Here is a 25,669-nt window from a genome sequence, read left to right as displayed (position 1 = left end):
AAGGACGAGTGAATTTCCCTAAAGCTCTCGTCCTACAGGACGAGTGAAAAAAAAACTGATGTTAAAATATGTATTTTCTGACCAGTAAGACTCTTTTTCATTAAATAAAATCATTTCTTAAAGCATATCTATTCCGAAAGTAGAACGTGAATGAACGGGAAATCGTAATTGTAAATTTCATACAGCAGGTGCGCGTTGTTATGCAAGACTGTGTCCCGAGTAAATATTGGCTTTTTGGTGTAAATTTTGCGCGTCCATGTTGACAGGGAACCATCTGACTTCATTCACTGTAAGTATTGATTTTTTTAAAGAATTATTTTACTGCGAAGTACGGTTTTAAACCAGTCTGAATTTCATCTGAAAAATGTCTGACATACGAGCGTTCTTTAAAGGGGGCAGGAGCGATGTTCAACCATCCGAAATGGAAAGCACGCAAGCATTAGAAAAAGGAAAAAACAAATATGTCTTCATTTATTTATTTTGTGTTCCTCATAAATAAAGTAAGTTTACATTTCTTCTGTGATCAGCTGGCATGAATAACTAAGTAAGCAGCATTTTAGCAGTGATTTAGGAAACATTGTTAGTCATATCAGTCCTTTGCAATCTTTCTTTCACACATATTTGAAGGACAAGTGCATGTGTTTGCAGGACGAGTGAAAATTTTAATGCTCTTGTCCTGCAGGACGAGTGCCATTTATAAATATTTTTGTCCCCTGCATAGCGTACGATCAAATTGGCCAATATGGATTTTCCAATACAGCAACGCCCCGCCCTTAAGCAGGCTTTAGCTGGGTAAAGCATTAGATGTAGTTGACAGAGGATCGTTAATCGGCTTTCAAAATTTATGACGAAGTCAATATCGCTTTGATCTTAAGAATGGCTAGTTGCAGTAACAGCCAAAATACACTGATAGGAAAATTTCAGGCGCCCCGCGGACTCTGATTTAGACATTCAAGCGCCCCTGTGAGGGACCGTTAAATGGCCTGTGGAAAGCACTGTGCTAGCCTATATGCTTGTTGAGTTGTGGGTAATTTCCATAAATATGTTACATCTCAAAAATTTTATAAATAAATGACCATGAATCAATAGGAAAATAATTATAAACCTTTGGTCTTTAGATTTTTAGCCTTTTTTCCAAAGGTTTATCATCTGTTTACATCAAAATAATACAATATGTTGACAGTCAGTGTCAAACCAGCAAATTGAAAGTAATGTTCCGGTTGAGTGGTGCACTCTGATTGGCTGTTCCAATTTCAAGATTTGCATGCTGTAAACACTCTTAACAAAGACATTGCAGAGGAGGTTACTTGCTTTGATGATTGCCATAAGCATACAGGTTTTTTTATGCCCCCAGTAGGGTGGCATATAGCAGTTGAACTCTCCGTCTGTCCGTCCGTCCAAAAACTTTAACATTGCCCATAACTTGTGCAATATTGAAGATAGCAACTTGATATTTGGCATGCATGTGTATCTCATGAAGCTGCACATTTTGAGTGGTGAAAGGTCAAGGTCATCCTTCAAGATCAAAAGTCATAAAATACAATCCAAGTGAAGTTATAAGCTTTAAAAGGGAGATAATTTCTAAACCTGCCAAATGATGTATTGAAATGTCATTTCAAAGCGGCGCAATAGGGGGCATTGTGTTTCTAACAAACACATCTCTTGTTAATATTGTTCTTAGTCATGGGGTATTTAGCTAATGGAAATATACTAAAATAAAGAGTATATTGAAAATGGGAAATGTGTGATGCTTTACATAATAATACATTGGTGTAGTGCTAACATACAAGTATTTATGGAACATTATATAAGAATTCTCATGCTATCAGGTTTGTAATTTTAATGCTGAATATGCCAAATCAGCGCAGCTAAAAGTCAGCTTACAAAATTTGGTAGCAGTATTATGGGTGAAGTAATGCTTATGTATTTTAATGAAAATAACCAAACCTGATCCACTTTACAGAAGAAAAACCCAAGGAAAAATCACGAAGGTCTCGTTCAGGGTCCAGGTCTAAAAGCAAGAGATCAAGAAGTAAAGACAAAAGTAAACGCAGATCCAGGTCTCGTGACAGGTCGTCTAGAACAGAAAGAAAGAACAAATCTAGAAGGTTTGTCATTTGTTTCATAATTAGATTTTTTTATGAACAGATGTTGAGGAATGGTTTCGAATATATAGAGAATATTATGTGATTTTAGGATAAACATAAATCTAATCATGCGAGGCTGAGAACCATGGTAAGCCTTGCGCTACCATGGTTCCAGCCGATCATGATAAACTTGATCTTTATCCAAAACTCACATTATATTCTATATTCACTATAGTGGGGGACATATTGTTTTTGCCCTGTCTGTTGGTCTGTACGTTGGTCTGTTTGCTCCAACTTTAACATTTGCAATAACTTTTTCAATATTCAAGATAGCAATTTGATATTTGGCATGCATGTGTATCTCATGGAGCTGCACATTATAGTGGTGAAAGGTCAAGGTCATCCTTCAAGGTCAGAGGTCAAATATATGTGGCCAAAATCGCTCATTTTATGAATACTTTTGCAATATTGAAGATAGCAACTTGATAATTGGCATGCATGTGTATCTCATGGAGCCGCACATTTTGAGTGTGAAAGGTCAAGGTCATCATTCAAGGTCAGAGGTCAAATATATGTGACCAAAATCGCTCATTTTATGAATACTTTGGCAATATTGAAGATACCAACTTGATATTTGGCATGCATGTGTATCTCATGGAGCCTCACATTTCGAGTGGTGAAAGTTCAAGGTCAAGGTCATCCGTCAAGGTCATCCTTTAAGGTCAAATAGCAAAAAAAAAATCAAAGCGGCGTTCTCATGAAGCTGCACATTTTGAGTGGTGGGAGTTCATGGTCACGTTCATCCTTCATGGTCAAGGTCATCCTTCAAGGTCAAAGGTAAAAAAAATTATTAAAAAATCAAAGCGGCGTTCTTATTAAGCTGCACATTTTGAGTGTTGGAAGGTCAAGGTCATCCTTCAAGGTCAAAGGTCAAAAAAAAATCAAAGCGGCGTTCTTATGAAGCTGCACATTTTGAGTGGTGGAAGGTCAAGGTCATCCTTCAAGGTCAAGGTCATCCTAAAGGTAAAAAAATAATAATTCAAAGCGGCATTCTCATGAAGCTGCACATTTTGAGTGGTGGAAGTTCAAGGTCAAGGTCATTCTTCAAGGTCAAGGTCATCCTTCAAGGTCAAGGGTAAAAAAAACTTGTTTTCAAAGTGGCGTTCTCATGAAGCTGCACATTTTGAGTGGTGGAAGTTCAAGGTCAAGGTCATCCTTCAAGGTCAAAGGTCAAAATAAATAAATTTCAAAGCGGCGCAGAAGGGGACATAGTGTTTCCGATAAACACATTTCTTGTTCCATTAATAATTATAAAATATCGCATTGTTTGACGATTTTATCTCTCCGTAGTTGACAACAACTAATTCTCAAATTTTTGAAAAAGCCCAAATCTGATCTTAAAATAGCGATAATATAGAGCTCAAGTTTATACAATCGTTGTTTTACTATTGATTTTTATTTTTCAACCAAATTTCTCGTTTCACTGGTCCTCCCTATTATATACTGACCCCGGGTCAAGGGACCTCCGTTAAGTGTCGAGCCCTGCTTGCCCAAGCATTTGTTCTTAAAAGTTTTTCTGAGCATAGTAAAAGCTCACACAGTTGAGGTCCTTCTAGTCGTATGTTATTGTCCTAGGGCCTTTGGCCATCTTGTTATCCCCACGCTTTTTGAAAAGCGTGGGGATATTGTGGTTATCTCCGCCGTCCGTCTGTCTGTCCATCCTGGCCACTATCTTCTCCTACACTATAAGCACTGGAACCTTGAAACCTACACACATGGTAGCTATGAGCATATGTGCGACCCTGCACTATTCGGAATTTTGATCTGACCCCTGGGTCAAAAGTTATGGGGGTTTGGGTGGGGCCAGGTCAGAGATTTTCACTTATGTTTATGCCCCCGGTATGGTGCATTGGCCATCACTTTTGCAATATTGAAGATAGCAACTTGATATTTGGCATGCATATGTATCTCATGGAGCTGCACATTTTGAGTGGCTAAAGGTTAAGGTCAAGGTCATCCTTTAAGGTCAAAGGTTAAAAAAACAAATCCAAGGGAAGTAATAAGCTTTAAAGGAAGGTAAGTAAATAACCTGCCAAATGATATAAAAAAATTTAATAGATCAAAGCGGTTCATAGAGTTACACAGTAGTGGCGCAGAGATGTATTTAGTATTCAATTGTTTGTGTTAACTCATCTGTGAAATGGTTTAGCTCATCCATCTAATGTTTATACAAGGGATTATAAAATATTGGCGCAAAGGGACACCTGTATATGACAGAAGAGATAGAATGCAGTCAAGCATAAAAAGCATGAGAAACTCATGGAATAGAGCCTCAAGAATCTATAACAGGGCTGAAACTTTCACTTTGTTCAATTACAATTTTAGACTCATTACTGAAAATCTGTCAAAATGTTCAAGTGGGAAAATGTGAGAAACAATTTAAAGCAAGATGGACTTTGAACAGGCACATCAAAGACAGACATGAAATTCAACATATTCATTGTTGTGTACAAGATTGCGATAGAAAATTTCTGAGAAGCTACTATTTAGTCAACCATTTAACCTCAAAACATAACTTTTCCAAAACAGAAGCAAGAAGATTGGCTATAAGAGAGCATGTTCAGCAATCTCATAAGTCATTCCAATTAGGATGACATGTACATAATTGACTACAGTGAAGTTATTTCATTATTAGATTTGTTAGGAGAGCAGGATGAGGAGGAGAAATTAGGGTATAGATTTCCACTCATTTTTAACCAGGTTTTTTAACCAGGTTTTCCGAAGGAAAAAACTGGTTATTAGATTGGCGAATGCGGGCGGGCTGGCTGGCTGGCTGGCTGGCTGGCTGGCTGGCGGGCTGGCTGGCTGGCTGGCGGGCTGGCGGAATAAGCTCGTCCGGGCCATAACTATGTCGTTTATTGTCAGATTTTAAAATCATTTGGCACATTTGTTCACCATCATTGGACGGTGTGTCGCGCGAAATAATTACGTCGATATCTCCAAGGTCAAGGTCACACTTTGAGTTCAAAGGTCAAAAATGGCCATAAATGAGCTTGTCCGAGCCATAACTATGTCGTTCATCGTCAGATTTTAAAATCATTTGGCACATTTGTTCACCATCATTGGACGGTGTGTCGCGCGAAATAATTACGTCGATATCTCCAAGGTCAAGGTCACACTTTGAGTTCAAAGGTCAAAAATGGCCATAAATGAGCTTGTCCTGGCCATAACTATGTCATTCATTGTGAGATTTTAAAATCATTTGGCACATTTGTTCACCATCATGGGACGGTGTGTCCCACGAAAGAATCACGTCAATATCTCCAATGTCAAGGTCGCCACGACTAAAAATAGATTTAACAAAAAAAAAAAAAAACTTACAAAGGGGGTTAATTTTTTTTGGTCATTTCAAAAGTTCAGTTTGAGTTTTCTCCCTTTATCAGATTTTTTTTCACAATGAAAACCTGGTTTTGTGACAATTTTGTCCCTTGTTTAAGTTATTTTACATTTACTTCTTCATTTCTACACCGAATTACTTCAAATTTATACTGAACATCTCTTATGACAATACGGTCAATCTCAACTATGCATGGCCCCATTACCAACCCTGGGGCACCCCTTAGTCAAACATGCAGCGTGGGGATACGCGTCAGCCTCTGCCGCACCATTTCTAGTTTAGTTTTGTAACTGTAGAATGATTAGTACTTGTTCCATTTTCAGTCGTTCCAAGGAGAAAAGCCACAGAAAAAAGAAGGCTTATAAATATTGGGATGTTCCTCCAACCGGTTTTGAGCACATGACACCAATGCAGTATAAAGCACTCCAAGGTAAATTCAAAATATTTCCTTAGCAAAATTTATAAAAATCAAGACTGTAAATGTAATAGATGTCCAAAACACTAAAGACTGTGTAATTTGTAACATGAATTAAGTCCATTTATTTAATATCTGCCAAACAAAAACATTATCAAAATGGTATATATTGAATGACACGCAGTGAATGAGCTGCTAGTTCAATTGTTTATTTTAACCTCTCTCTGGTGTAACTGGGCTTAATGCATGTGCAAAAAGTGACTTCCCAGATTTGCCTGTGAAGACTGCACAGGCTAATCAGGGACGACACTTTCCACGTAGACTGAATTTTTGTTTAGTAGAGCCTTTCTTAAAATGTGAAATTCCAAAAAGGGTAAAGTGTTGTCCTAGATTAGCCATTGCAAACTGTAAAGGCTAATTTGGGAGCACACTTACGGCACATGCTTTAAGACCGTTTTCCCTGAGCTAGGCTCAAATTTGTATAATCCAGCTGCTGGTCAGATTCCTCAGGCAATCCCAATGCCTACAACAAATATCACCAACACAACTGTTCCTTTTGCTGGAAGTGCCATCAGTAGACAAGCCAGACGACTGTATGTTGGAAATATACCTTTTGGAGTGACAGAGGTGTGTTCCCTTATTTGTTGTTTGTTAAGAATCTCTGAAATCATGGTTTGCAAAGCACGTAAAAAAAAAATCATTTAATTGTTATGCTCCCCCAAAAAATTTTGGGGGAGCATATAGTCGCCGCTTCGTCTGTCCGTGTGTCCTTCCGTCCATGAACAATTTTTGTTCGGGCTATTTCTCAGCAATTAATGACCGGAATTCAATTAAACTTTATTGGAAGCTTCACTACCAAGAGGAGATGTGCATATTATCAGCCGGTTCTGGTCGGATGATTTTTCACAGAGTTTTGGCCCTTTGAAATTTTCCATTAACTGTACATATAGTGCAATTATTGTCCCCCCCAACTACTGACTGGAATTCAATGAAGCTTTATGGGAAGCTTAACTACCTTGCGCATGTTATTTGTGGGTTCTGGTTAGATGATTTATTTAGAGAGTTATGGCCCTTTGAAACTTTTAAGTTGCTAAACCATCCATCGTATTATTTTGTCCAAAGGTATGCCCCTCGAGACGTTTCCTTTTATCTGAATATATAGTGCAATATTGTGACAATAAAAAACTTCTGGTAGCATCACCCGTCTCCGACGGTTTCTTGTTTTTCCTGATTAAGAGTTAATTAATCTGCAATTTTCTATAAGTATTTATATGCACATGACAAACAGACTAACAGGTAATCAACATTTTGTTTAGCAGAGAAGTTAATTTTAGAAGAGATCTTAGTAAATTAATAACAATGTTCTTTCTGCAGTATCCTCCAACAGAATCTGTTTCAGTTCATGTTTGGATAGATGTTTAAATTGCATGGTGCTTGGATGGTGATGTCCAATAATCAAACCTGTCTGTGTCATAGTGACCAAATACATTTCATGTGTTATAGGCTGCCATGATGGATTTTTTCAATGACCAAATGAAAATGAGTGGCTTAGCCCAGGCGGAAGGAAATCCAGTCATTGCAGTACAGATCAACTTGGACAAGAACTTCGCTTTTGTGGAGGTCAGTGATGAACATCCTTTGAGATTTTTACAAGGTCATTTCCCAGGTTTTTGCTTGATTTTATTTGCTCACCTGAGCACAATGTGCTCATGGTGAGCTTTTGTGGTCGCCATTTGTCCGTTGTGCGGCGTCAACGTTTGCCTTGTTAACACTCTTGAGGTCACATTTATTGTCCTATCTTTATGTAATTTGGTTAGAAGATTTGTTCTGATGAAATCTTAGACAAGCTCGAAAACGGTTCAGTTTGGTTGTAAAACATGGCCGCCAGGTGGCGGGGTATTTTTCCTTATATGGCTATAGTAAAACCTTGTTAACACTCTGGAGGCCGCCACATTTATTGTCCTATTGTCATGAAACTTGGTCGTCTGAAGATTTGTCCCAATTATATCTTGGACAAGTTAGAAAAGGTTCCGGTTGCTTAAAAAACATGGCCGGTAAGGCATGAGGCACAATGTGCTCATTGTGAGCTTTTGTGGTCGCCTTTTGTCCGTTGTGGGGCGGCAACATTTGCCTTGTTAACACTCTATAGACCACATTTATTGTCCGATCTTCATGAGAACTTGGTCAAAAGATTTATCCCATGGGGGGGGGGGGCATTTTCCTTAAATGGCTATTATCCAAATATCATAAAACTTGGTCGGAACATTTGGTTTAATGATTTCTTGAAAAACATGGCCGCCAGGGGGCGGGAAAGTTATCTTTATAGGGCTATAGTAAAACCTTGTTAGCACTCTAAAAGTAACATTAATAGTTCACTCTTCATGAAACTTGGTCAGAACATTTGTAATAATGATATCTTGGGCTGCACAGAACAGGTCAGTTCCTTTGTATCTCAGGTGAGCGACTTTGGGCCTTTCAGGCTGTCTTGTTTAATGAAAGTCGTGAAAGAAATATGTATTGCTAAAGTAAAATGATTTGTTGTGCAGCAGTATTTTAATCCATAATGCTTATAATACTGTGTGAGTGAGTGAATGAATATGTAGTGACATGGTCTTTGACAATTCAAAGATCATGTCCGGCAGCGAACTCGGATTATAGTTAAAGATGGTTAAAATTGCAGAACTTACACACTAGCATTCTTAATGGTCGTCAGATGGAAACATTTGCCTTTTCTTTTCCATTTTGTGTTCTCTGCTCTCTGAAAATTGGTTATAATTTGTCTTGTGATATATATACGTGTATATTCTTATAGTGTTATTTTTTAACCCATTCCAGTTTCGGTCGGTTGATGAGACAACACAGGCAATGGCCTTTGACGGCATAAATTTCCAGGGTCAGTCCTTGAAGATCCGGCGACCACGTGACTACCAGGTTTTACCAGGCATGTCTGAAAACCCATCTGTGGCTGTTCCTGGTGAGTGAAAGTGATAACATTCATATTGTAATGGGGTTATACGCTTTATTTTTGTGTGAAAATAATAGCAGAATTTTTTGTTGTAACCATACATTTTTTTTGGAGTTTAAAACAATACATTTGTTGACATCCTAACTTTTTATATCAAGATGCATATTTTAAATTTTAGGTGTGGTATCAACTGTGGTGCAAGACTCGCCAAACAAAATCTTTATTGGTGGATTACCAAACTATCTAAATGAAGACCAGGTATGTTTTTTAACCAGGACACCCTTAGGTATTGCATTGTGCAAAAGTGTATTGTCACATACATTTGCAGAGGAAACTGGCATCTTGGACAACTGCCAGGGGCCATTTTTCTTGCAGGTAATTTCAGGTATTTCGAGTGATGCCACTCGGGGGAAAAACAAGGCCTCTTTCTAGGATACAGTGCTATTCTACCACCATTGCATCAACTTTGGAAACTTGTTTGGCTGCAATTCTTTAAAAGTCAGGTCTAGCTGAAATTTTTAGAAAAGATGGAAATGTGTTTTCAGGAATCTCTTTTACAGGGCTTTCTCTTTCAGTAAGGAAATAAAGGGCAGGTATTTTTCAGGGTTCTTTTTCAGCCCCATTGTTTTTCAGGGTCATTTTTCAGGCCAAAATGTTCATTGAAAAATTATAACAAATATGTAAAATTGGAAATGGAACTTTTAGTAAATTTTTTCAGTGTAAGGATTGTCAAAGAATAGCACATGTATTTGTATCAGTTATTTCAGGTGCCTCATTTATCAGAATATATTCTTTAGTTTTGTATAATGTGGAAAGCATCATTATTAACTGAATATTCTTTTTTCTCTCCCCCTTTATTCACTAGCCTAGGGGAAGAGGTTGATTTGTTCATTAAGCATCGATCAAGCCAGGCAAGTGCTTACATAAGACTTATGCCGATACCTTGTCCGCTCGTTAATAAAACCTGTTCAGCCGGTAGGTAAGATGATATGCAAGGAATGATAGGCCGGTACATGATGTGTAAATACGCAAACTGGGGGGGTTAGAAAGGTTCATGTTATTAACTGAACAAATTCACTGCAAACTGTTAATTCTTGTAACTCATTGTGTTTGTGATGTATGTAATTCAGAAGCAAAACTTACATTTTTAATGGCTTGAATTTTCAAAATATATTTTTTTTTACACTTACGTGAACAATTGTTTTCACATTTTTCAATATAAGATATAATTATTATTACCAGACAAAATTATCCAGCAAAAATGATGTAAATCTGTATTAATTTTCTACAAAAATTTGCTTCTGAAATATTCAAAGGTAAGTACTGCTATTTTATGTTCATTTTATATTTTTTCAGACAGTCTCATTTCAAATATACGTTACATTTGTAAATTAACAAAACATGGTTTACTTATTAAATATTGATTACCAGTATTAATGTTTCTTGATTTCTCTTCACCATATTTGGTGTGTGTATTGCGAAAATGGGTCATATGCTTAATGCTGCCAGAGTAGCTCAAGCTAAGTCTGCTCATCTGCTCAGTCTGGAGCTACCCTGTCTGCTTATGAAACAACAAAATATATAGGACCGTGTAGCTCCTGACCAGACTGCACTATTTTGCAGGTTTGGTCTTAAGCTATGCTGGCAGCATATGGCATAAGACCCATTTTTGCATGATGTATCATAGTTGTTTGTTGTTCTTTTGTACATTTTTTATCCATGCCGGGTTTTGACTATGACTGGTGTTGTAGGTGAAGGAACTTCTCACATCGTTCGGACCACTGAAGGCGTTTAACCTGGTGAAAGACAGTGCTACAGGCTTATCTAAGGGCTATGCATTCTGTGAATATGTTGAGATGATGGGTGGACCATCTGTCACCGATCAGGTATGCATGTAATCCCAAAGTGCATTTAACATCAATAAAACTCTTTGTTAATGTTTATAAATTATCATATTCTTACATAAAAATAGTCAATTAAAAACAACTCCTTTATAACCATACATTTTGTTGCCATCTATGTTTATCATAATTTCTCACATAGTATTGACACATGTGTGCATGACTGGTTTGCATCGAAATTTTACATTTCGCTTTATTTATAAAATTTATAACTTAACTTTAAAGAAGTAAATACCTTACATTATCAAGCTATAGGTCCCTGTTTTCTAGATGATATTAACATGTCAGGAAATTAGACAAAAAACCTTGCGTTACTTTAAAGTTGACAGGGTAACTCCCTACCAGACTGCGCAGACTGGCCTTGAGCTATGCTGACTGCATACAGCATTAGACACATTAAAACATGACGCGTTCACATTGATTGCAGGCTTGTGCTGGCCTGAATGGTATGCAGCTGGGAGACAAGAAGCTGATAGTGCAGCGTGCCAGCGTAGGGGCCAAGAACGCATCTGCCATGCCTGTACAGTTACAGGTGCCAGGCCTGAACCTCAACCAGGGCAGCGGGCCAATCACAGAGGTGCTCTGCCTCATGAACATGGTCACCCCTGACGACCTGGAGGATGAGGAGGAATATGAGGGTATGACGTGAAAAGACGCAGCTTGATTTTTGCAGTGTTTATGCATGGTACTTTGCAGTCAATTTGGTCAAAGCAGCATTGAATTATGTGTTTTTAGCTTATGTGACCGTTGATGTCCGGCGTCCGTATGTGCATGCGTGCGTGTGTGCGTCCATCAACAATTTGCTTGTGTAGACAATAGAGGTCACAGTTTTCATTCAATCTTTATAAAATTTGGTCAGAATGTTTATCTTGATAAAATCTCGGTTGGGATTGTATTTGGGTCATCTGGGGTCAAAAACTTGGTAACTAGGTCAAATAATTGAAAAACCTTGTGTAGACTATAGAGGTGGCAGTTTTTATCCAATCTTTATGAAATTTGGTCAGAATGTTTATCTTGATGGAATCTGGGTTGGTATCGTATTTGGGTCATCTGGGGTCAAAAACTAGGTCACTAGGTCAAAAACTAGGTCAAATAATAGAAAAACCTTGTTTAGACAATAGAGGTTGCAGTTTTCATGCAATCTTTATGAAATTTGGTCAGAATCTTTATCTTGATGAAATCTGGGTTGGGATTGTGTTTGGGTCATCTGGGGTCAAAAACTAGGTCACTAGGTCAAATAATAGAAAAACCTTGTGTAGACTATAGAGGTCGCAGTTTTCATCAAATCTTTATGAAATTTGGTCAGATTGTTTATCTTGATGAAATCTGGGTTGGGATTGTGTTTGGGTCATCTGAGGTCAAAAACTAGGTCACTAGGTCAAATAATAGAAAAACCGTCAACAATTTGTTTGTGTAGACAGTAGAGGTCACAGTTTTCATCCAATCTTTATGAAATTTGGTCAGAATGTTTATCTTGATAAAAACTGTGTTGGGATTGTATTTGGGTCATCTGAGGTCAAAATTAGGTCTCTAGGTAAAAAACTAGGTCACTAGGTCAAATAATAGAAAAACCTTGTATAGACAATAGAGGTCGCAGTTTTCATTCAATCTTTATGAAATTTGGTCAGAATGTTTGTCTTGAAGAAATCTGGGTTGGGATTGTATTTGGGTCATCTGGGGTCAAAAACTAGGTCACTAGGTCAAATAATAGAAAAACCTTGTGTAGACAATAGAGGTCACAGTTTTCATCCAATCTTCATGAAATTTGGTCAGAATGTTTGTCTTGAAGAAATCTGGGTTGGGATTGTATTTGGGTCATCTGGGGTCAAAAACTAGGTCACTAGGTCAAAAACTAGGTCAAATAATAGAAAAACCTTGTATAGACAATAGAGGTCGCAGTTTTAATCCAATTTTTATGAAATTTGGTCAGAATCTTTATCTTGATGAAATCTGGGTTGGGATTGTATTTGGATCATCTGGGGTCAAAAACTAGGTCACTAGGTCAAAAACTAGGTCAAATAATAGAAAAACCTTGTAGACAATAGAGGTAGCAGTTTTCATCCAATCTTTATGAAATTTGGACAGATTGTTTATCTTGATGAAATCTGGGTTGGGATTGTATTTGGGTCATCTGAGGTCAAAAACTAGGTCAAATAATAGAATAACTGTCAACAATTTGTTTGTGTAGACAGTAGAGGTCACAGTTTTCATCCAATCTTTATGAAATTTGGTCAGAATCTTTATCTTGATGAAATCTGGGTTGGGATTGTGTTTGGGTCATCTGGGGTCAAAAACTAGGTCACTAGGTCAAATAATAGAAAAACCTTGTGTAGACAATAGAGGTCGCAGTTTTCATCAAATCTTTATGAAATTTGGTCAGATTGTTTATCTGTTTATCTTGATGAAATCTGGGTTGGGATTGTGTTTGGGTCATCTGAGGTCAAAAACTAGGTCACTAGGTCAAATAATAGAAAAACCGTCAACAATTTGTTTGTGTAGACAGTAGAGGTCACAGTTTTCATCCAATCTTTATGAAATTTGGTCAGAATGTTTATCTTGATAAAAACTGTGTTGGGATTGTATTTGGGTCATCTGAGGTCAAAATTAGGTCTCTAGGTAAAAAACTAGGTCACTAGGTCAAATAATAGAAAAACCTTGTATAGACAATAGAGGTCGCAGTTTTCATTCAATCTTTATGAAATTTGGTCAGAATGTTTGTCTTGAAGAAATCTGGGTTGGGATTGTATTTGGGTCATCTGGGGTCAAAAACTAGGTCACTAGGTCAAATAATAGAAAAACCTTGTGTAGACAATAGAGGTCACAGTTTTCATCCAATCTTCATGAAATTTGGTCAGAATGTTTGTCTTGAAGAAATCTGGGTTGGGATTGTATTTGGGTCATCTGGGGTCAAAAACTAGGTCACTAGGTCAAAAACTAGTTCAAATAATAGAAAAACCTTGTATAGACAATAGAGGTCGCAGTTTTCATCCAATTTTTATGAAATTTGGTCAGAATCTTTATCTTGATGAAATCTGGGTTGGGATTGTATTTGGATCATCTGGGGTCAAAAACTAGGTCACTAGGTCAAATAATAGAAAAACCTTGTAGACAATAGAGGTAGCAGTTTTCATCCAATCTTTATGAAATTTGGACAGATTGTTTATCTTGATGAAATCTGGGTTGGGATTGTATTTGGGTCATCTGAGGTCAAAAACTAGGTCAAATAATAGAATAACTGTCAACAATTTGTTTGTGTAGACAGTAGAGGTCACAGTTTTCATCCAATTTTTATGAAATTTGGTCAGAATGTTTATCTTGATAAAAACTGGGTTGGGATTGTATTTGGGTCATCTGGGGTCAAAAACTAGGTCACTAGGTCAAAAACTAGGTCACTACGTCGAATAATAGAAAAACCTTGTATAGACAATAGAGGTAGCAGTTTTCATCCAATCTTTATGAAATTTGGTCAGAATGTTTACTATCCCCCGCCATAGGCGGAGGGATATTGTTTTGGCATTGTCCGTCCGTCTGGCACTTTTGTGTCCGGAGCCATATTTTGGAAGTGCTTTGGCGGATTTCAAAGAAACTTGGTATGAGTATATATATGGATAAGAGGATGATGCACGCCTAATGGCATTGTACACCATCTGTTAATAATAAAGTTATGGCCCTTTGTATCTTGGAAAAATGCTTTTTTGTGTCCGGAGCCATATCTTGGAAGTGCTTTGGCGGATTTCATTGAAACTTGGTATGAGTATATATATGGATAAGAGGATGATGCATGCCAAATGGCATTGTACACCATTGGATAATAAAGGAGTTATGGCCCTTTGTGTCTTGGAAAAATGCTTTTTTGAGTGTCAAATATAACACTTTTGTGTCCAGAAGCATATTGGCGGGGGATATGAATTCAACAAATTTGCTTGTCTTGATGAAATCTGGGTTGGGATTGTATTTGGGTCATCTTGGGTCAAAAACTAGGTCACTAGGCCAAATAATAGAAAAAACCTTGTGTAGACAATAGAGGTCACAGTTTTCATCCAATCTTCATGAAATTTGGTCAGAATGTTTATCTCGATGAAATCTGGGTTTGGATTGTATTTGGTTAGTCAGGTGAGCGATTCATGGCCATCATGGCCCTCTTGTTTTATTTTATAAAGTATATGATTTGACTGCTGTTGCATAAAATGACCAATTTCAACTTGTTTTTATGTCCAACTGTCTTTTTTATTAGTTTGAATAATTATTAATGTATATACATGTCAGAAGTGTTATTACAGTTATTTAATGAAGATATTTTAGGTGTCAACATCTCCAGTTCTTTAATCTGACTTAAATAATAAAGACACTGTTAAAATTCCAATATACGGAACTCAATTGCCAGTTTTTCTCATAACTTGTGTTGTAGACATTCTTGAGGATGTGCGAGAGGAATGCAGCAAATATGGCATAGTGAAGAGTCTGGAAATCCCTCGACCTATCAAGGGCATTGATGTCCCCGGATGTGGAAAGGTACAATGTTAGATTCTTTGTTTTGATTTATTTATTGTCCCCTACCGGTTTCACCGAACGGTTTGCACTCTGTGTGTCTGTATGACTGTCACACTTTTCTGGATCCTGCGATAACTTTATAAGTTCTTAATATTTTTTCATGAAACTTGAAACATGGATAGATGGCAATATGGACATTACATGCACGTCATTTCATTTTGTTCCTACGTCAAAAATTATGGTTGCTATGGCAACAAATAGACTAGAAATACTGCTGAAAATGGTGGTTTTCTGGATCTGCAATAACTTAAAACGTTCTTCATATTTTTTCATGAAACTTGAAACATGAATAGATGGCAATATGGACATTATGCACTTCATTTCGTTGTGTTCCTACGTCAAAAATTATGGTTGCTATGGCAACAAATAACAAAAAAAATCTGACAATGGTGGAATTTCTGACAATGGTGGAGCCGGTAGGGGACCTATATTGCTTGGCAATAGTCTTGTTGATATTTATTGTAAGTGACATGAAGTTCTTTTTGTTACGTGCAAGTGCCTGTTGTACTATGGATTCTTTGCACACCTATTGAATGTGCTGAGAATCTTTTATTGGCTCAGCAAATATAACAAGGTAAAATTCAACCTGATTTTCAAAATATACATGTTAATATTTATGCCCCCCTTCAAAGAAGAGGGGGTATATTGCTTTGCTCATGTCGGTCGGTCCGTCCACCAGGTGGTTGTCAGACGATAACTCAAGAACGCTTAGGCCTAGGATCATGAAACTTCATACATTGATCATGACTAACAGATGACCCCTATTGATTTTGAGGTCACTAGGTCAAAGGTCAAGGTCACTGTGACCCGAAATAGTAAAATGGTTTCCGGATGATAATTCAAGAACGCTTATGCCTAGGATCATGAAACTTCATAGGTAGATTGATCATGACTAGCAGATGACCCCTATTGATTTTCAGGTCACTAGGTCAAAGGTCAAGGTCATGGTGACCCGAAATAGTAAAATGGTTTCCGGATGATAATTCAAGAATTCTTATGCCTAGGATCATGAAACTTGATAGGTAGATTGATCATGACTAGCAGATGACCCCTATTGATTTTCATGTCACTAGGTCAAAGGTCAAGGTCACAGTGACCCGAAATAGTAAAATGGTTTCCTGATGATAACTCAGGAAAGCTTATGGCTAGGATCATGAAACTTCATAGGTACATTGATCATGACTCGCAGATGACCCCTATTGATTTTCAGGTCACTAGGTCAAAGGTCAAGGTCACAGTGACAAAAAACATATTTACAAAATGGCTGTCACTACAACTTAGAGCCCATATGGGGGGCATGCATGTTTTACAAACAGCCCTTGTTATAGGTACATACTATTTTATTTCACTATTATTAATTGTTACATCAAAATTCAGTTTCACCTCAGTATTTAGAGAATGTATATTTTTGAACACAAATCGAGTATTATATGACCTTGCATTTCAACCTGCTGTTGTTTCTATTCTCAGATATTCGTTGAGTTCAACTCATTGATAGACTGCCAGAAGGCCCAGCAAGCCCTTACAGGCAGGAAGTTCTCCAACAGAGTTGTTGTCACATCATACTATGAGCCGGACAAATACCACCGCAGAGAGTTCTAACTGGCTCCTGTACTACAGACTCTTGGGCTGCTCATGTGTCACGCGGGATTTTTTTTAAACATCTTGTGAAGGGTGTGGATTGTGAAATAGCTTTATGTGCATGTATATAAGTATTACAATCTTTGAAAACGAATATAAAAATACAGAATCAAATGGGGAAAAAAAGATTTTGTAAGTCAAACAGAACCTTAGTATAGTATGGAGAACAGGAATAAAACAAGTAACCCGGTACAGTCGATTGGTGTATAACGGATAGCTAAGGACTTAGAGTCTCATTTCAACGTAAACACCATGCATTCAGTAATTAAACCTAGATAGACACATGTCTTTCCTATTGAAACATGCCAGCGGTTTTAAATTTCCGAAAAAAGTTATTTGTTTACAGCGCGAATTTCATGATACACTGATTCAGCCATTACCGGATCGCTTAGGTCTTCATCGGATTACAATTGTATCGTGTTATTTCTTGAAATTTGACACAGCATTTGTAAAAAATAATTGCAATATATGTACATTTCCAGAAAGAGAATTCATTTCTGCGTTTAATAAGACCAAGTTCATGGAAATCGCTACACAATTGATGAAGTAATGGCTGTTCAAAGCCATGCACCATATATTCGGGTCATTTTGAGTTGAATACCTTGTTATATATATAGATTTGATAGTGAAAAATATGTTTTCAGATAAATCGATTTTTAATTTATAATTTGATTATTTTTCATCAAAAATGATGTTTTCACTATTAAATAGCATATCCACACGCTAACCACATGTGTATTGGACAACTTCAATTGAGTTTATATTTATTTTGAGACAATCCCCACAATCCTGAATATGGGTCATCTCATGTCCGTTATTCACTAAATCCCGAGTTGCAGCTTTCATGCTTATTTTATATGGTACGCATCAATTTGGTTTCTGAGCATTCTTACTTTTGTAAAGGACACATAATACTAAACTATTACATCAATGAACATTATGTTTACCAAACAAAATCTGCAAAATTCAAGAAACCATTCGTCTGCACTTTTCCTGTCGTCACAAAAACGGTGCGTACATAACGTGACCTTGTTTTGCTTTCGAAAAAAGAAACAGTTGTATACATTGAAACACGTCAACAAAAACATAAATAGACTTAACAATGATAGGCTTTTTGTATTCAATTCATAGAAAACTATAAATCTTAACATAAATAAAAGTATTTTGCAAAAAATGTTTAACCTATCCGTTACTCACTAAAATCCGCCATACACCAATCGACTGTACTCCTGTTAAATTGTTTAAGCCAATTCATGTCAACAATGTTAAAGAAAATGCATATCTGATAATAATCTTAGAAGCGCCCTTATTATCATCAGTCATTATTTTTTAACAAATAGTCGTATGGTATATCACTTATTCTCCTTGTCATGTTTTTGAGTCGTTTGTGTATATGCTGCTTACGAGTTGAGCCTTATATCAAGATAAGACCTGGTTTTAAGCAATTGAAGTAAGAGGTCAAATAATATTTGCGATGTTATTTAGAGGTAATACAATTCACAACATGAACAGTTGACACATGTATTGTTTCATATTTATAATATCCATTAATGACTTACATGTTTTGTCAATAAATTTAAATCTTACCTGTTGTCTTTGTTGAGTTTCCTATTATGTGTATCATATAAGCGTTTTTCTTGTCCTGATAAGACAAATAATATCTATTTGCCAGATGTTTTGCAATTCCCGACGTCATTAACAACTAGAATCATGTAATTTTCGATAATTGTAAGCTCCCTTTAAGCCTTTGTCCTTTAAATAATGTACAAAACAAATACTTGAGATTATTTAAATAATTCATGTGAATCATTTTCGTTTAGCAATAGGGTATTTGTTAAACATTTATTCATATTCATTCAAGTCCATTCATTAGGCTTGCAATACACGTGCATTAATAGTTGCATACAGAGTGACGAGACATAATTGATTGAGATGTTGATTGATTGATACGGTGAGTATCACTGAGAAAGAATGAGTCCGCAAGTTATGGTTGGTACACTGGCGCCAGTTAACAATTCTGTGTAAATACGGTTGCAATCATGGGGACATTGAGACGGTATGGCAAAGACACCTTACCACCAATTTTTCTTTTACCATACGCAGGCGGTCCTAGTATTTCCTAGTTTTTGAAATGTGCTCCTAGTTTTGTCTAAAACCTAGTTTTCCTAGTTTTTCATTAATTTGGCACTTTTTGGGATAAGGTAAAACTGTCTTAATGTGTTATAGAGATATTTTTTTTCAAAATAGGACCTTCAGGTTGTTGAGCTTAAAATTTTTGTGGGGTCTGGTGTCAATGGTCACAGTCTAGCCTTCATAGGTGATACCTGAAAGTTGGACTGAGCTGTGTGATGACTACAAATGAAAACTAACGGCTATATTCTGAAACGTTCCTTAACCCAACCTCAGTTAAATCTGATCATTATAATTACACCCTTGATTTTATCTAACGGTACCCTCCTTCACTCACATTGGTATTCACAAATGTAAGGACAGCTCGAGGTTCCTCGCCTGAGGGAGGATATGGTGAGGTAGTGAAGTTGTTCCTCGAGCCTCACTCAACGTGTTTTATGAATACCGAAACAGAAGCTAGTACAACTATATGTTTATTTTCTTGACAAATGTTTGTTCAACAAAAATAAACTTCTTTAAACTTGATGTACATGGCTGCAGTTCATTATTAATTTGGAGACCTTTTCAGAAGAAAGTGTCAGAAAATGTGAATTTAGGAGGATATTTAATTCAGAAATTACACTCAACTGTACAGACAGTTATTGCATCATGTAATCATAATAATAAGTTGTATACGTACAGAATAAAAAAATACATAAAGAATCACTGAAATATACAAAATGCTTTTGTCAATGCAAACAGTCACAAAACAAGTGGTGTTATTATAATATAGCATTAACATTTGTTACATACCATATTGAACAAAACCATTCATGAAATTGTGTTCATATGCAAATATTTGATTGTAATATATAACTAGTATATGATAAAAAAAGGTGTTTGTTACCACTTAAATCGCCAAAAAATAAGGGAAGTTAGGTCAGCGTATTTTTGTTTGTTTTTCATTGAACCTTTTTACTTTAAAACAAGCAACTTCATAATGCAACAACGATATCCATAGACAGACATCTTCATAATGTCTATGCAACATCCTTTCTAACTATGTAAAGTTGGACATAAGAAAATGGCCCAAAACAAACAATTTTCTGTTACAAAGTCGATTCAATTAATAGCAAAGCAAATTTTAGGGTCGCAACAAAAATAGGGTTGTTCGGGTTATTCAAAACAAACATTTGTTCACACCTATGAATATGTAATTTACACATGTATATTGTTATAAACCAATTATTTTAACATTTTGCTATTAAACGGATTGTATACAATAGTTGCCCAACGAAACACATTCACGCTTTGTCGACTCCTCCAGCTCTCCTCGACTAAGTAAACACTGTGAATACCAATCTCTTCCTCGACTCAAACTAACCAAAGGCGCACTGGAGCCTTCCTTAGTCGAGGTGGAGGTTGAGTGACGTTCTAGAATATAGCCATTAGTCAGTTTAACAGTCCTGTTGTATGAAATGTGTACAGTTACTGTGGTAATCAGGTAGGGAAAAGTCGAAAAGGTAATAAAATTGTTAGTTGTAACTCCTAGTTTTTGTTTCAATCTTCCTACATTTTCATAGTTTTTTCCTAGTTTTTTTGTAAATAATTTTCCTAGTTTTCTCCTAGTTTTTTCGAAGGTGTTGCTGGAAAGCCTGCATATGTAAAAATGGCCAGCGTCGGTCTGCAAGTCGTCCTGGTGGTGGGGACCCGTTGGGTTTGCAACCGTTTTCACGGCGGGAATCCATGACAATATAGGCGATCCCATCAGGTCGCCGTGAGCATGCAGTTTCGGCGAGATTGTATTTCTATTTTGTTTATTTTAAAGTTTGAAAGTGCATCCGATGCATAGAATTGCTCTCTGTCGATGATATTGTCTGACATGACTACAAAATACCCAGATGTCGACGGTGTTTTATGAAGAAACTGTACATCGAATAAAAGTTTACCCGATGCCGCAATCATTTAAAAGACACGCGATACCTCAACCATTGAAAGTGGCCGAGTTAGTCGAGAACCCTTGTAAATAAATAAAACTGATAACAATTAGATAACGGGGTTACTCGACTCCTTTTATAAATATATCACCGACATACAATGTTTTAAGAGGCTGCTCAATAATTACCAATACAAACATCTAATATTCGGTTGGAACAAAATATTATGATACATGTACACATCATGTGCGCTCTTAAAAAGCATTTGGTGGAAGAAATCAAGACTGATTTAAGCTCATCAATTTGTATGTGGTATCAAATATTGTGAACGGTTAAAGTAGTTCGCTTGTAACGCTTTCGACGTTTTGAGCGTGACGTCACAATCGTTAGCCTTTGACATTCGCTATTGTTTTAGTTTCCAATGAACGAAGCGGTCAATACAACCAATTAACTGATCACGCAATCGGGGCATAAACGGACGTATTTCTTATGAATAATGGAGATGCGTGTTTGATGGAATAACTTGAGAATCTTCGCGTAAATATTTCATACAGCCGCTTTGGGGGGAAATGTTTGGGTGAACATACATACGTTTTTTGTTAAACTGCAAAGGAGTGTTTTACCAAATATGAACGTGATTTTAATATATATTTGAACTCATGGAATATAAATTAACTGCATGTTAATTATCAACAAAAAAGGACTGACAACATCTTTTTTCTTTATATAAATACCCACTGTTTCACGCAGCTGTGGGCATGGTAAATGATTGTTCTCGCAAACTACACGTTTTTACACGTGTAGTTTAAATAACAAGATAAATATATCGTGTTAAATGCTTGTATGAAATGACGGTTAAGTTTTTTTATTTTGGAGAACACAAACCATGGAATCAACTACGCCAAGGACGTTTTTGAGAATCGCAGACCTTTTGGCATCACATGGATACCGGATAGGTCAGCAGATAGGCGAGGGTGCCTATTCCAAAGTACACACAACCGAGAAACTCTCAGATGGGTCTACCTACGCTGTAAAAATAGTTGATCTTTCAAAAGTGAGAACGGGCTATTTAAAGCATTTTATGCCCCATGAACTTGATGTTATCACTTTATTGAAGCACAGGAACGTCGTCGAAACTGTCCAAATAATTCAAGATAAAACGTACGTATTGCAGATAATGGAATATGCCTCCAAAGGGGATGTTCTCAGAATGATACAGCAACATGGGTTTATAGCCGAAGAAAAAGCGAAATCCATATTCAAGGACGTTGCCGCGGGTGTGCAATATTTGCACGATCTTAACATCGCACACCGCGATCTGAAATGCGAGAACATTCTGATTTTTGAAGACAATAGGGCAGTTGTAAGTGATTTTGGCTTTGTAAAAAATCTCGACGGAACGTCTTCAACCAACCTGTGCCGGACATTTTGCGGAAGTACTGCGTACGCATCACCTGAAGTTCTTCGTGGTTTGCCATATGACCCCAAAATGAACGACGTTTGGAGTATCGGCGTGGTTTTGTTCACCATGCTGAGCGGAACAATTCCCTTTGACGATGGAAACGTGACCAGGATGGTACAAAAACAGCAGTCTCGCGATTACACGTTTCCTGCACGCGTAGTTGGACAAAGTTCCTGTAAAGCCAGGCAATTAGTCTATGAGATATTAGATCCGGACACCAACTCCAGGCCAACTGTGAAGACAGTACTTGAATCAGCTTGGTTAATTTAGCTACGGCAATTGCACCGTGTTATATTGCAAACTGAACTGTTACACAATGTGTTGTTTTGTTCTTCAGATAATTTTGTACACTGATACTATTTGTATCGTATAACATATATAAACATATATAATGTCCACTCACTTGAAGACTTTTCCAACGCAACACTTTTCAAACTTAAAATGTATGGCTCATATGAATATATAGGAGCGCATCCGCGCATTTTTAGCTCACCTGAGCACAACGTGCTCATGGTGAGCTTTTGTGATCGCCTTTTGTCCGTCATGCGTCGTCCGTTGTGCATTGTCCGTTGTCAGTTGTGCGTTGTGCGGCGTCAACATTTGCCTTGTTAACTTTCTCGAGGCCACATTTATTGTCCAATCTTCATGACATTTGGTCAGAAGATTGGTCTCAATGATATCATAGATGAATTCGAAAATGGTTACGTTTGCTTGAAAAACATGGCTGCCAAGGGGCGGGGCATTTTTCCTTATATGGCTATATATATGGCTATAGTAAAATCTTGTTAACACTTTAGAGGCCACATTTATTGTCTGATCTTCATGAAACTTGGTCAGAAGATTCATCCCAATAATATCTCGGACGAGTTCGAAAATGATCCCGGTTGGTTGAAAAACATGGCCGCCAGGGGGCGGGGCATTTTTCCTGATAAGGCTATAGTAAAACCTTGTTAACACTCTAGAGGCCACATTTATTTTCCGATCTTCATGAAACTTGGTTAGAAGATTTGACCCAATGATATCTTGGATGAGTTCAAAAATGGTAATCTTTGCTGAAAAAACATGGCTGCCAAGGGGCGGGGCATTTTTCCTCATATGGCTATAGTAAAATCTTGTTAACACTCTAGAGGCCACATTTATTGTCCAATCTTCATGAAACTTGGTCAGAAGATTCATCCCAATAATATATTGGACGAGTTTGAAAATGATGCCGGTTGGTTGAAAAACATGGCCGCCAGGGGGCGGGCATTTTTCCATATATGGCTATAGTAAAACTTGTTAACACTCTAGAGGCCACATTTATTTTCCAATCTTCATGAAACTTGGTCAGAAGATTTGTCCCAATGATATCTTGGATGAGTTCTTAAATGGTTTTGTTTTCTTTAAAAACATGGCGCACAGGGGGCGGGGCATTTTTCCTTCTTAGGCTATATATGGCTTTTGTAAAACCTTGTTAACACTCTAGAGGCCACATTAATATCCAATCTTTATGAAATATGGTCAGAAGAGAAGATTTGTCTTATTGATATCTTGGATGAGTTCGAAAATGATTACGTTTGCTTGAAAAAGCATGGCTGTCAAGGGGCGGGGCATTTTTCCTTATATGGCTATGTATGGCTATAGTAAAATCGTGTTAATACTCTAGAGGCCACATTTATAGTCCGATCTTCATGAAACTCGGTCAGAAGATTCATCCCAATAATATCTTGGACGAGTTCAAAAATGATGCCGGTTTGGTTGAAAAACATGGCCACCACGGGGGCGGGGCATTTTTCTTTATATGGCTATTGTTAACAATCTAGAGGTCACATTTATTTTCCGATCATCATAAAACTTGGTCAGAAGATTTGTCCCAATGATATCTTGGATGAGTTGGAAAATGGTTTTGGTTGCTTTAAAAACATGGCCACCAGGGGCGGGGCATTTTTCCTTATATGGCTATATATGGCTATAGTAACACCGTGTTAGCACTCTCGAAGCCACATTCATTGTCCAATCTTCATGAAATATGGTCAGAAGATTGGTCTCAATGATATCTTGGATGAGTTCGAAAATAATAATGTTTGCTTGAAAAACATGGCTGCCAACGGGCGGGTCATTGTTCCTTATATGGATATAGTAAAATCTTGTTAACACTCTAGAGGCCACATTTACTGTCCGATCTTCATGAAACTTGGTCAGAAGATTCATCCCAATAATATCTTGGACGAGTTCAAAAATGATGCCGGTTGGTTAAAAAAAAACATGGCTGCCAGGGGGCGGGGCATTTTTCCATGAAACTTGGTCAGATGATTTGTCCCAAAAATATTTAGTTATCTCAGGTGAGCGACTTTGGGCCTTTCAGGCCCTCTTTTTGCATTTTGCAGGCTACATGCAAGTGTATTTGAGACTTCTAACGCAACAATTTTCAAACTTAAATATCTCACTTATGAGTTAAGATTTATATTTAATATTGTACATGTGATCACTTAACTACATTCGGTGCAGGCTAACGATAAAATCATTCATTCGTGACGATTGGACGCTTTAGCACGTCGGGTATGTAGACTGCAATTTGCCAAAATGCGCGATTGCACTTTTGAATATTCATATTAGCCATACATTTTTAAGATTAATTTCATGTTTTGCTGGTGTAAGAACCCACTTTAGAAGATTGAATTGAAATATTTAGAAAATATCGCGTTTCACCATTTCCACGTGCAAAAAGATGAAAGCACGTGCGAAAGCGTCTGATCGTCAGGTATGAATGAGTATCGTGCTTGCCCAGAATGTAGTCAAATGATAACATGTAAAATTTTATTCAAAATCTTAACTCATAGCTGAGATATTCAAGTTTGAAAAGTGTTACGTTAGAAAAGTATCCAAGTGTAAGCCAGACCTAACATGGTGGGAAGGGTGGGGGCTATTTTTAAAGGATGGTGGATAAAAATGGAGGGGGCGTCATATACTTGTAAAGTATGGAGCATAAAAAGGAAGGTGGTCCCTGCAATTCTGACTTATCTAAATCTATAATAGGAAAAATAATATTGAATATCGTATATTGTTCTGCATATTTTTGTTATTAGTATTATTATTGTTTTTTTTTTCTCTCTGAAGTATTTAGAAGGCAATTTTACTGAAGTAGTGAACGAGAGCTGTGTGTATATCCTCAACCAGAACCAATACGTATACATGCAAATTAGTGAACGCCCTTAAGATTCGGTA

The 25,669-nt window shown here is 37.1% G+C and overlaps 2 protein-coding genes across 3 annotated transcripts in view; both read left to right on the top strand.

The window, feature by feature from the left end:
* LOC127865929 (splicing factor U2AF 50 kDa subunit-like) overlaps positions 1-18,543 on the top strand; it is a 28,992-nt gene extending 10,449 nt beyond the window's left edge. The window contains exons 2-11 of one of the 2 annotated variants that reach the window (XM_052406076.1): positions 1,964-2,108; positions 5,808-5,914; positions 6,390-6,526; positions 7,403-7,519; positions 8,735-8,873; positions 9,043-9,122; positions 10,616-10,750; positions 11,193-11,403; positions 15,174-15,277; positions 16,787-18,543. In XM_052406076.1, the coding sequence (XP_052262036.1) occupies positions 1,964-2,108; positions 5,808-5,914; positions 6,390-6,526; positions 7,403-7,519; positions 8,735-8,873; positions 9,043-9,122; positions 10,616-10,750; positions 11,193-11,403; positions 15,174-15,277; positions 16,787-16,918 (1,307 nt within the window). In that variant the 3' untranslated portion in view covers positions 16,919-18,543. Of the gene's footprint in view, positions 1-1,963; positions 2,109-5,807; positions 5,915-6,368; positions 6,527-7,402; positions 7,520-8,734; positions 8,874-9,042; positions 9,123-10,615; positions 10,751-11,192; positions 11,404-15,173; positions 15,278-16,786 lie in introns of both variants that reach the window. The other variant, XM_052406075.1, reaches the window with a different exon arrangement.
* Positions 18,544-21,385: 2,842 nt separating this feature from the next.
* Positions 21,386-25,508, top strand: LOC127865940 (testis-specific serine/threonine-protein kinase 2-like). The gene has a single exon (XM_052406097.1). It carries the CDS (start codon positions 21,890-21,892, stop codon positions 22,733-22,735), a length of 846 nt encoding a protein of 281 aa, XP_052262057.1. The 5' UTR covers positions 21,386-21,889; the 3' UTR covers positions 22,736-25,508.
* Positions 25,509-25,669: the final 161 nt, after the last annotated feature.

Source organism: Dreissena polymorpha, chromosome 2, assembly GCF_020536995.1.
Source record: "Dreissena polymorpha isolate Duluth1 chromosome 2, UMN_Dpol_1.0, whole genome shotgun sequence".
Lineage (NCBI taxonomy): Eukaryota > Metazoa > Mollusca > Bivalvia > Myida > Dreissenidae > Dreissena > Dreissena polymorpha.
The sequence above is the reverse complement of the archived record's forward strand: the minus strand, read 5'-3'. Positions and strand labels throughout refer to the sequence as shown.

What these genes read in the sequence shown, in the direction of transcription:
- LOC127865940 (XM_052406097.1), top strand. Translation starts at nt 21,890, where the DNA reads ATGGAATCAACTACGCCAAGGACGTTTTTGAGAATCGCAGACCTTTTG.